The following is a 13,074-nucleotide window of genomic DNA, read 5'->3' on the forward strand; positions in this document are numbered from 1 at the left end:
TCCTGCACTAACGAAATTTAACTATGGTATGAAGAGCATGCCAATCTTTCCATTTGAATAAGGGGGATTATATCAAAGAACTGGAAGTCACATTTCAGCCCTGTCAACACTTATTCTAAAGGGCAAAATGCTTCCACAAAATTATTATGAAATGTAAAAGCTGTGGAAGTCTTGAGTTTGGAAAATGTAAACTATCTAGAGAAAACTTTCACATTAATAGAATAACACATTTATATATTATTTTCACCAGAGAATGGTCTGTTGTGTAGAAACAGCAGTATAATCTTTGGTAACAAAAGTACATTTTTTTTTTTTTCAGCCAATATTACCATCTCAGGTGACATAGAACATCTTTCCTTTAGAATGGCTCAAGATTACTGGGTGGTGCATTTCAGCTGGTACCTTCTACACCAGTGGAAAAAAAAATCTGTAGGCTTAGAGTTGTGCAAAATAAACCTTTTTAACGAAGTCACTGTGTGATTGCTCTTTAAAAATGTAAGAACTTTAAACGTGATTACGTAAAGGTTATTCATCTCATTCATATTTATCTTAGAATTTCTAAGCACCCCAATACCCAAACCAAAAGAGATTCCAGACAGAAACAGAAACAGAAAATTCACGGTCAGACTCAGAGTACTAACTGAAGGCATTTACTTGAGTTGTTTAAATTTATGAATCTCACTGATCAAACTGTTTGCATCTTCGTATCTGCTGACAAGGATGGTTAACATTCCCAAGGGCTGAAATGGGTTCCTGGGTTCCTCTTCTCATGTGCTTGGCGGTGCAGCGGCAGCCCGACCGTGATGAGCATCTTTGCTTCGGTAACATTATAATGACGAGTGCATTGTTGGATCTTGTAAACACTACTGATTATACATTCAAACTGTGTTCTTCGTGGAAGTGGCACTTACTACGACCCTTGAAGTCGAGATATTTAATTTTCAGAGCACTTTGCAGGTATTTCATCAGCTGGTAGTGTATTTCTCATGGATGTCCTTTATCACCTTTCAGGTCATTGGTGAACGCTGAAACCCAATTTTGTTTTGGATCCTATTTTCAAATCTTAGGAAGCATCTTCAGAAAAGAAGTGCGTATTCAGTTTGTCTGTTTTCAAATGTGCTTTATTGCTTTACACACTTTCCTGTTGTCAGTTTCAGAGCGCCTCTATTATGTAGCACATTTAATGTTTTGAATTCTAATGGCATTCTGTGAGGACTCGCATTAGAAAAGTACCTATATTTTAAGTCATCATAGTAATGATATTTGACGGCTTTTCCATTCAAATCCTTAGGGAATGGCCAGAATCCATACAGGTGAATTTCATCACAGAATCTTGTGGCGAGTGTGTACATGAGGAGGCCTGTACTGGGTCTTTTGATGGGAACTTTGTTTGTCAGCCAGTAACTGGAAAACACACACATACAAACACAGAAAGGATAATTTAGAGAAACATACAATATAGTCTATAGCAAGTATGTAGAATTAAGATAAATGAAATTGGAAAATATCTTTATGAATAACACTAAAAAAATTACTGAAGAAATATATTTCTTAAGCACCTAGAATATTAACACATTTATTTTATTTTCCTTTATCCTTTATTTTCTTGCTTATTTTTGAGGTCATATAATTATCAATGGGAACTGAAATGTAGATGAATATTGCTGTGTAGTCCCATATTCAAAATAAATTAGCAGCAAACATTTATATACTATGCAGAGTAGAATCTTCTCAGGAAGTGTTAAATATGCTGTGAAAGACACACTAATTGTGCAGTGACAAATTAATTCTCCTGGAAAAAGGAATGTGAAACTATGTCTGTAGTTTTTCAAAATCTAATATTTAAATTAAAAATCCAAACAAATAAGTGACTTACCTGTGTTGTAGTAACTGACTTACTAAGCTTCAGTTGTCTAAATCACATTTTATTAAGGCTAATTAAAAGTACTGTCTCAACCCATAGAAGAACAACAATACAAACATATATCTGTAACTAGTCCACTATTTATGCAGTTTAACATTTTGTACAATTGATAAAATATAATTCAGTGCTGATAAATATTTTGTGCTATTCATTGCTCCGAAATGTACAGGCCCAGCATTGTTGCCATGCTTTGTTCACCTGAAGAGCACGCGTGCAAACTCAAGAAGTTAATCATCACTTCTAGTGTGGAAGAGGGTTTCCAATAGTTTTTCACATATTCATTACCTCATGCTAAAGAGTAAGTTTATAGATTTTCTCTAACTTTAAGAGTTATCCAATAATAAATAAAAAATTTTTATTTGTTTTTTTCTAACATCTTCTATTTGGGGAAATATATTCTCTTCCATTCAAATGTAAGAGAAGATTGTTAGATTCTGGTCATTGCTGTATTTAGATACTTGCTTTAGATTTTACATAATACTATTTCCTTTTTAAAAATGATTCATGAAGCTTTTCAGGGAAGAAAAAATATATCTAGACTATTAAATATGAAAATAATTTTATTTTATTTTATTTGATAGAGAAATATTGGACTTCAAACCTCACTACAAACACTGAAAACAGGAAAAATATACTTTGCCATTATCAGTCCCTTTTTTACCTTTGTTCCTTTCCTTCAAACCAGAATTGACCTTTCAGATGTTTTACTTTTTCTTGGGGTGATGGTCACATGCTGAAATGTGCTAAGCAATGTGAAATGTCTCACTGACCTTTCATTGTCACAAGTGTTTTAAGAAAGCCTATTCTCAGTAAAGAAGGTTCATAAAGAGTTTTCAGAGAAGAACATGTAAGAAATTTTTTCAACCCAAAGATAGCTGAATGATAAAAAAAAAAAAAAAACACCATACATATTGGTATTATCATGATGAAACCACGGACATTGGTTTCATGTCCACAGTCTCAATGGTTTGAAAAGACTCTGGCACAGCCTGAAGTTCTCTCAGCTTTGAGGAAGCAGGGGTTGTTTACATAAAGTTATCATTAAAGGAAAGTCTTGTGAGTGTTATCTGTGTGTGGTTAAAAGTGTCACTAGAAGCAGTTGGTTAGTTTTAAAAATACATTTATTATGAAAATTTAAAGTGGGTGAAGTTCAAAGTCAGTAAAAATATAATTATTTTCATCAGGGAGTATCAAAAATTGGAAATAGTTTGGTAGTATGAAGGTCATACTGAGCTTATTTCAGGATGAGAGAAAAAAATAATTATCAGGCAATAATATCATGCTCTATTATGGAATGGGAGTGAAAGATTACATTAACTGTGACTCTATGATTATATTATAAATAAATGTTTTCCATTTCTTAATTCTGGTGAGATTTACTGGAATCTACTTAACTATGGTTGGTCATAGACAAAATACCATTGGCAACTTATATATGTAATACAGGTAAGCAATTCTAATGCCGAAGCAAATGCTGAAGGCAATATTACTGGCCTAAATATTTGAAAATAGTGTCAGAGATGTACAATCACTCAACATTTTTAGATCCAGGCACCTTCTGAGATACCACAGACACTAAGTGAGGTTGTCTTTTTACTCTCAAGTACCTGACATCTAAATGCAGAGCAGGCAAATGAGCATTATGGAAACATTAGCACATCCAGAAAAATGTAATAATAGAAAAATGTAATTCTTTTTTTTTCACTACTTATAACTTCACTTTATTCTTTTTGATTGTATTGTACAGCACATAAATTTTAATATAAATGATAGTATTGTTCACAAGCATATTTACCTTCTTTCTGGTTTTAATATAAATACATAGTACCATTACTTTATCATTTAGCATCTGCTGAATTAAGTATATGACTTATATCTTTATAATATAGAGGTTCTAGTTTCATTAAACATATATATCATGTATATATATGCATATATAATATATACCTCAGTACATATATATACACATTCTATATACACTGTATGTACACTGTATACACTATGTACACACATGCATGTGTGTATATGTATACAATGTATATATACATACATATGTGTATGTGCAAATACAAACACATATACACATATATACACATATAATCTTTTTAAAGTGTATTTTATTGATTAGGTTCTTACAGTAGTCCCAATTTTTTCATCTTTGTGCCCCTCTGCCCATTACCTCTCTACCCTCAAGCAATCCCACCCCCCTTAGTTCATGTCCATGGGTCATGAATATAAATTCTTTGGCTTCACTCTTTCCTATGTTATTTTTAACTCCCTCCTGTCTATTTTATACCAACAAATTACGCTTCTTAATCCCTGCACCATATCCCATTTATCCCCCTCCCGCTCCCAGCTGATAAACCTCCAAATGATCCCCATACTATGATTCTGTTCCTATTCTGGTTTGCTTAGTTGGATTGTTTTTATTTTTTAGATTCAGTTGTTGATAGTTGTGAGTTTGTTGTCATTTTAAAGTTCATAATTTTGATCTTCTTTTTCTTAAGTAAATCCCTTTGACATTTCATATAATAAGGGCTTGGTGATGATGAACTCTTTTAGCTGCACCTTTTCTGGGAAGCCCTTCCATTCTAAATTTTGGCTGTAGGTCCTTGCTTCTCATCACATTGAATACTTCTTGCCAATCTCTTCTTGACTGCAAAGTTTCTTTTGAGAAATCAGCTGATAGTCTTATAGGCACCGCTTTGTATGTAACGCTCTGCTTTTCTCTTGCAGCTTTTAAGATTCTTTCTTTATCTTTCACCTTTGGCATTTTAAATATGATGTGTCTTGCTGTGGTCCTCTATGGGTCTAGCTTGTTTGGGACCCTCTGTGCTTCCTGTACTTGTATGTCTATTTCCTTTACCAAATCTGGGAAGTTTTCCTTCATTATTTTTACACATAAGCTTTCAATTTCTTGCTCTTCCTCTTCTCCTTCTGGAACCCCTATGATTCAGATGTTGGCACTTTTAAAGTTGTCCCAGAGGTTCCTAAGCCTCTCCTCATTTTTTTCAATTTTTGTTTCCTCATTCTGTACTGGTTGACTGTTTTTTTCTTCCTTATATTCCAAGTCATTGATTTGAAGCCCAGTTTTTGGGTTTTTTTTCCCTTCACCATTGGTTTTGTGTGGATTTTCCTTCGTTTCACTTAGCATCACCTTCACTTCTTCCCTTATGTGTTCGCCATACTCAAGCATATCTGTCAAGCCTGTGAGCAGCTTTATCACCAGTGTTTTGAATTTATCATCTGTTAGGCTGGCCATCTCCTCATCTGTTAGGTTGGCTATGTTCTCATCGCTTATTCTCCCACTGGAACCTTGATCCATTCCCCCTTTTGGGCCAACTTCTCTGTCTCCTCATCTTGACAGGCTCCTGTGTTTGTTTGCCTCTGTGTCTTATGTAGAGCTGTCACCCCTGTTACATTGTAAGGGGTGGAACCTTAGGTATTCATCAGTAGAGGGCAATCTGGTTCACCACATTGTGGTGCTGTGTGTTGGGGAGGGGTCTAAAAGGGGTCTGAAAGTGCTTGCTTAGCACTTGTCCCTTTTATAGGCAGTTTTCCAACTTCTGTATGGTACTGGCTACTCTCTAGCTGTTGTGTTGACTGTCATTCCCAGAGTGGGTGGGTCTGCAGATGTTCAATGACCATGGGGGCCCTTTAAACAAGTGGACTCTGTTGAGATAGTGGCAGTTTCTTCTTCTGCCCCAACCCCCACTGGTTTGCAAGGTCAGAAGCAATGAGGTTTGATTTTTCCTTGCGCTGGGACCGTGAGCTGCTCGGTCTGGTCAGGAGCTGGGAATTCTCCCCAGGTGTCATCCCACTTTTTAAAATATGTGACTGTGCTTTCCACTGGCCTGCTGCTGCCACCGCTACCACTACTGCTGCCACCACCACACCATGTCCTTTCTGCCCAGGCTCTGCCCCTCCTACCTATCTGGATGAGTATTTCTTCTTTATATCTTTGTTTGTTGGACTTCCATGCAGCTTGATTTTCTGGAATTTCTGGTTGTCTCTAGTTTTGAGATAACTGTATTTCTTCTTAGTTGTGGAGGGAGACCCAGCATGTCTGCTGAGGCCTCCATCTTGACCAGAAGTACTTAAAAATGTAATTCTTGTGACAATTCTTAACTCTATAATGTGACTTCAGTGAGAAATTTATAGAAGAAATAAATGTATTTTTAATATAGAGGATATACCTATAATATTAATTAATATTAATAAAAAATGTGTTTTGAAAACTACTGATCACAAAGCATCCTATCTAAAAATTATCAGTAGAGATACTTTAGAACTTGTTGTGTCTTAATCTATGCAGTTAAATACTGATATTAATAAACTTTTCTTTAAAAATGCTAACAAAAGAAGAAATTAAGCTTTGTGATATTTGGCTTATAGTAATTTGAGTAATTTTAAGGGAAAATAAATCACACATTTTTCAGGACTTTTTTGAAAAAAAAATTACAAACAAAATGCCATTTATCCATTTGAATAATTTTAGAAATCACAAGAAAACAGACCTTAATAAATGGCATCAATGTGTAACAGATAAATTTAAAAATTTAAAGTAAGTCAAAAACTAAAGTCACAGGTAGTAACATTCTGTGAAATTAAAAATATAGGATCTGATCCAAATATAGTCACTAACAGTATACTATGTGCTTATTATAAATCTAATGTGCTTGAAATTACATAGTCAAGTTTAATTATAAGGATTCAGTATTTGCCCAGAAACATATTCCACATGTGAAAAAAACAAAAATGAATATTAAAAAAAATTCCATTAGCAGGTTAACATTACAAGCAAAAGACCAGAATAAAATTGGAAAGTCATATTTGAAAGTATCTGCTGACATTTAAAAACTATAAGTTTATTGTGATGATTTTATTTTAAAAAGATAAAATATTAATTTAAGTTTTCAATCTTAATTAGGACAAAATTGGATTGAAACAACTGCACTGGTAAAATAATGAACTACTCATAACCTAATTCAGTACAGTTGTTTTGAATTTTATCTCAAATTCGTGTCCATTGTAGCTTAAAATTTAGTAATGCTTTCAAGTCAGGAAATAATCTAGTGTCCATGTACGTATTTAGTTTTACAAAAAAATAATTTTTAATTATAAAATAAATGCAAACTTCCTGTAGAAAACTTGAAGAAAAAAGAAATGAATGAGGAAGAAAAATATTACCTATAATCCATCAGATAGAGATAATAACTGTTATAATGTGCAGCATCCCTTTGTTTCCCTGACAGTTTTGGATATTAAAATATATTGTAATTATTCATAGACATACACAGAATATTTTTCATCAGCTTGGCTGTTTTATTTCAGATATTATTAATTCTCTCTCTCCCTTCTTTTCTGTTGTAATATTATAATACTCTGTCCTGTATGAAACAAACTCACCTTGGATTTTATGTGTAAATTGAGTTTTTCTTTTTCTTTTTTAAATAGATGTAATCATCTCATATTTCTCAGTATGGAAGCTCTGTTCTTGCTCAACAAAGTGTCTTATCTACTGTTCCTCCAACATATCAGTCCCATTTCTTATTTCAGATAAACTCAACACTTGGGATGCTTTTACTCACCAAAGCAGTGTGCTATAGGTGACCAAACTTATGGTCCCATGTGTGGGTGTGAAATAATGTTTTTAAGTCCTTGAAAAAACTAGTTATTTCTTTGGACATTGGTTAATAATATTTAATATATAAGCTTACTATAATCATTAAAAGAGACAGTACATGTGGAAGAATATAGCATAAAACTTGACACATAGTAAGTAGTATTAGTTAAATTTCAAAATATCCCACAACGACCCCTTCTTCAATCCTAGTCACACATCCCTCTTCTGTCTTGGCATCTTTGGTATCTGCATATTGGTTGGGCAATTGAGATCATGCTTCCTTAGTTGAGAAACAAAAACATTTGTTTATATGACTTTGGGGTTTTTTCTACCTGTATGATTCTACTGCTGTTTCAGATCTTCTTTCTCATGAAACTGCACGTTCCCTGACCCATTCTTGGTCCTACTCTGCTTCCTCCTCCCTATTCTGCTCCCTTTACCTTCTTTTGGGTTTTAATGCATTACAAAGTAAACAAGTTACTCCAAAATACTCGGTTTTAAAGCCAGCAATATGTTACATTTTATCTCATAAAAAATTAGATAAGAACCACTTGATGAGCCAAAATATATGATTATTTCAAGAAACCAACATTTTAAAAATAAAATTTAAAAAATGTTATATGCAATACACTCAACATATTAGCAAGTAAGGAATATTAATTCATATTTATTTTTAAACAAAGAAGCCTTAAAGTTTAGAAGTATTATTATATTCTTCTTCTTAAAATATTATAATCCTTCTAACAATTGAACATGATAATTTCTAGAAAAATCTGAATAAAGAGAATAGAATATCACTATGTCAACAATTTTAAACAATATTATGTTACATGCAAAGTTTCCATTTGTGAGCCCAGAACTTCTTTTATCTGAAATGTGAGAGGAAGCACATAGCATAACACAGTGCACTCTTAGTTCAGAGGCGTCTTCTCTGTTTCTCCTCTCACATTTAATCTCACAACTGTGCTCTGTGCTCGGTTCCACAGGAAGACTCTTTAAATGGTATAATATAGCTTCTGGTTCTAAAATGTCTGTAAAGATTTGAGATCTTATAAAAGAATTAGCTTTCTATAATTCATCACCAGAAATATATACCCCACCCCCTAAAAGCCAATTCTTTTATAACATCTGAATAATATATATGAATTTTCAGGGATTGTGTCCTACATGTTTGTCAATATGTTGGGTCAGCTCATTCTTTGTGTACAAGCTATATAATTTTAAACTTAAGGCAGTCATCCTAAGCATAATGAAATAAAATATCTCTCATATTTTGCTTTCAACTATTCAAATAGTCCTGTCATTGTGTTTCCAGTCTGTAGTATGCTATATAACATTAACTCATTTTTAAAAAATTGCTTAAAACCTAATTTTGTTTTAAAACTCTTTTGGTAAAATTCATGATTGTTTTAAAGACTATGAGATGATTTGTCTTGTCACAAAAGTAGGGTTGGTGATCATTTAAAAAGATACAACTTCCAGTACTATACATAGAATAATTCAATTCACCATGAATTAATCAATCCCTATATTATTCCAGGGAAGCAAAAGATGATGATCTTAAATCTGCCTCTCATATGAGGAAACAAAGTGACAGAGGGGCATATTTTATTTGATTTGGAAAGCTAGAAGTAAACCAAGAACTAAAAACATAAGCAATTTATTTAACAGTAGCAATGATAATAATAATTTACTGAGTATTCATAATGGGTCAGAGACAGTGTTATGAGCATTAGGTAGGTTGTTGATTTTTTCCTTCATTTAATCCTCATCACAAACCTATGAATATATGTTTTTTTATAGATGAGGAAACTGTGGCTTGGGAAGGTTAAATAACCAGTTTAAGATCATGGAAATTATAGGTGATGGAACCAAGATGTAAGCTCCTGTCTATCTGGCTATTAAATATTATCTAAAAAGCAGTTGATTTCTTTTACTTCTCAAGAGCACTCAGCTTCTAAAGGCAAGTCCTTGGGACTATTTTTAACACTGAGTTCACATGGAGAAAAATAACAGATCGGTATAGTGTTTTAGTGATGAACAGTCTGTTTTCGGTGGTATGTTTTATGCATGAAGTATTTTGGGTTTTTTGTTTTATATTCAAAGGTAAATAAGACTTGACAAATATACAGGACCTGTGTTTCCTAAGTACACTCTCAACAGTGTTTGAAATCAGAAGAGGATTTTGTACTTTCAATATATAACTCACTTAACCACATTGTAAATGCCAAAGGCAGTGACTCCGTACAAAGGGTAGGGATTTCCATGCATATTTGAATAAGACTTCTTAAAGTACTCTGAAGTGTCATGAAAATGAAAGCAGAAATTTGTAACCTCAGGAGGTCAGTCTGTCAATATTTTTTTTTTTCTATGAGCCCTTTGTTTGCAGAACTCTGAATTAAGTAGGTAATACAAAGAAAATAGAAAATTCTTTGTTCAGAGGCCTTTCTAGCCTACATACAAAAAATGTTTTATCCACCTTCCTAAGCCTAATTTATTAGAGGCATAGAGGACTTACAGCATGGGGAATGGAGTAGAAATACTACGTTAGGCCCAGTAATCTCTATATTCTATTTGGTACCTATTTATGTTATTTAATGTCCAGTATAGGAATCAGACTTTGACCTTAACTCTGAATTTTATCCTTTTCCTTTTTATCTGGCCAGGTTCATAGTCAGTTTACTTATAGATGCAGTGTTAAGAAATTCTAGATCTCCCTCCACTATATTGGTTTTGCCAAGTGTCTCATTTTATTAGTGAACATATAACTCTCATTACTGGGTACTAGTTTCAAAGTACTCTTACATGAACCTCATAAAAATCCTGTGATATATGCTATAGTGTATATTATCATCCCTACCACACAGGGGAAGTAGTTAGTAGCTCAAGAAGTAAAAAAGTTTGTCCAATTTTGCTCAACCAATGCATTCTACATTGGTATGTTGGTAAATGTTTCACAGCAGACACTGACTATGAGTGACAGTTACTGAGATGCAGCATTTGCTATTTTCTGTGATGTAAATATTCCCATCTCAGTTGTTTTCAAGCTTCTATCCTGACATCAGTGAACACTGAGATGGGAAGAGATGGTACGATCAGCTCTGCCAAGCCAGCTCCATGACACCACTGACTGCAGAAAAGACAAAGAAAATATCCTCCTAATCTGTGGCTCCATAATGTTTGTACAAGGAAATGCAAAGTTAAAGAAACTTGTCTCCAAAAAATGTCCCAGTAGTTTTTTTATTTTTACCCCATTTGTAAAGAGAGACAATGGAGAAATAACTTGCATCTCTGTAAAGATAGTTTCAGTACAACTAACAGAGAAGTTTAACATTGTTATATAATGAAATAGATATAACTGAATTTATTTTATGTCATGATATTTTAGCACTGCGCTGAATACACAGTAGGTACTTAATGAGTGCTTATTAATTTCTTCTTGCTGGCATTTTAGAGATTTGTAGTGTTAATAAAATGGAGCACAGTCACGGCTCGGCCACCCCTGAGTGACAATATTCAACACTGGGAAAGCCCAGAAAAAGCTGTAGTCTTGGCTTGACTTTGCCTTTAGCTAACTATGTGATCTTGGGCAAACCCCTCAAACTTACTCCACTACAGATTGCCAACCAATAAAATGAGATTCTTAATATGGTTTCTACCACAACTAAAACTCTCATTTATAAAAATCAACAAGTGGTCTGAATTAATGTTGAGGAACATGAATGTTCAACCAGGTGTAGCAGTATTCTAGCTTTTATATTTTCCTTCCCTTTAGTCACTACTAATACTTTTATAATATGTGATCTGACATAATATGCAGCATTTCCTGTCAATAACATTATGAGCTGTTTGATAATATCATTCCTGCTGAAAAATTTAACGTCATTTCCAGTTTTCTGTGATGCTTACAAAGAAATGACTTACTTACAAATTCATAATAAACTGATTTTTACCCTCTAGAACTTATAAAACTATCCACTATAATTTCAAAGATAAAACTAATAGACGAGAATGATATAATATAGGAAAATGGAATTTTGCTGAGAAATTAGAACAATAAAAGTAAACAGAGAAATCCTTTAGATTTATTTACCATGTCAGAAACCTGAATGAAATTTAAGTGGGTCACACTAAAAGTGCATCATATGTTAGATTTTAGTGAAGGAGAATTTAAAAATGATTATTGTATATAAATGTATTCTAACTGTATTTTGGAACTTCTCAGAGATAATGTTTAACAACCTGAACTGGTATATGGCGGCTATGGCAAAAAATTAAGTAGATTTAATGCTACAGGTTTTAATGACGTTCTCTTTTAACCCAATTTAATTCTGAAAGACAATTGAAATTCACCATCTAAAAAGTTAGAATGAGGAAGTAGTTATGTCCAAACAGCAAAATACTGGCAACATAGATAGGAGACAGCCTTTTGAAGCATGATGATGGAGTTAAATGAGGTTAATGTTAAAGTGCCTTTTGTGTGATCCTTCTTATGAAATCAGATTGCTTCCTGAAAAGCAACAATTATGGAAACCTTACATTTTTCTTATTAAGATTAAAAGGAAGCAATAAAACCATTTTGCATAAGACATGGAGTACTACCAAAAATGAAGGAAGAATTAAAATCAAGTAGGGATAGGTAATCCCAAAACCTAAAAAAAATGTGTTTAATATTGCAAAATGAAAATTATAGTGGTATTTTATCCATGCAAGTTTTTCTTTAATATAAACATTTATTCCAAGTAGCCACTTAGAGATTCTGCTTCCACATTCCCCAGCCAACATAAGAACAGTTTCCCAATAAAAGTTCATTTTACTATTATAACAAAATCTAAACTACTCTTCTAATGGTCTGATGATCTTATTTAAGCTTAATTTAGACTATTTTCAAATGTATATTCTTAGTTTACATCAATAAGTCCAGTTACATTAACCTTCCAGATAGGAGTTGTGCAAAAATCTATTTCAGGAGTAAGGACAAATAATTGTGATCTATAATCCATTCAATAATGTAAAATGCTTGCCAGCAAAATGTACAAACATCAGCTAAAGATCAGAGTTCTTCTCAAAGCCCAGTGAAGTAATGGAATCAAGATAGTCATAAGCAAGTTCAAAGTGGTTCTTTAAAGCTTCCCGAGCAAGTATAAAAATAATAGCAAGTGGGGAGGTTAGTCAAATTTAGGTCATTATTCTTTATTTTTATTCTTGCCATAAAGGATGTGATGCTGAAGGAGTTGACTATTTAGACAATTGTGTTGGCTTTGGCATAAACTTATCACTCAGAAAAGGGTATTCTATGAGCAGATACATTGCGAAAGGGGCTTCCAGCTTAAAAATAAACAAAACTAAACAAAACAAAACAAAACAAACCATAATCATTGCTGAAAGAATGCCAGGGATGTGGGCTTTGAGATTTGAAATATACTCCAAACCTATCTGTCATTAGAAATACTACTATTGTAGTTCTGCTCCACAAAATTAATTAGGGAGTCATTTTAAATTTTATTTAAACTTTTAAAGGCTA

General features: G+C 33.2%; 1 protein-coding gene across 1 annotated transcript in view; it reads right to left on the reverse strand.

Annotated features, from left to right (window-relative positions):
• Positions 1-423: 423 nt before the first annotated feature.
• The window catches only part of ST8SIA4 (ST8 alpha-N-acetyl-neuraminide alpha-2,8-sialyltransferase 4), a 90,213-nt gene continuing 77,562 nt past the window's right edge, over positions 424-13,074 (reverse strand). Inside the window, exon 5 of the mRNA XM_090279012.1 lies at positions 424-1,404. Within this exon, the coding sequence (XP_090135138.1) occupies positions 1,122-1,404 (283 nt within the window). The 3' untranslated portion in view covers positions 424-1,121. The remainder of the gene's footprint in view (positions 1,405-13,074) is intronic.

The sequence above is a fragment of the Furipterus horrens genome, unplaced genomic scaffold (assembly GCF_987537825.1).
Source record: "Furipterus horrens unplaced genomic scaffold, mFurHor1.1.pri manual_scaffold_5, whole genome shotgun sequence".
In the NCBI taxonomy this organism is placed as follows: Eukaryota; Metazoa; Chordata; class Mammalia; order Chiroptera; family Furipteridae; genus Furipterus; species Furipterus horrens.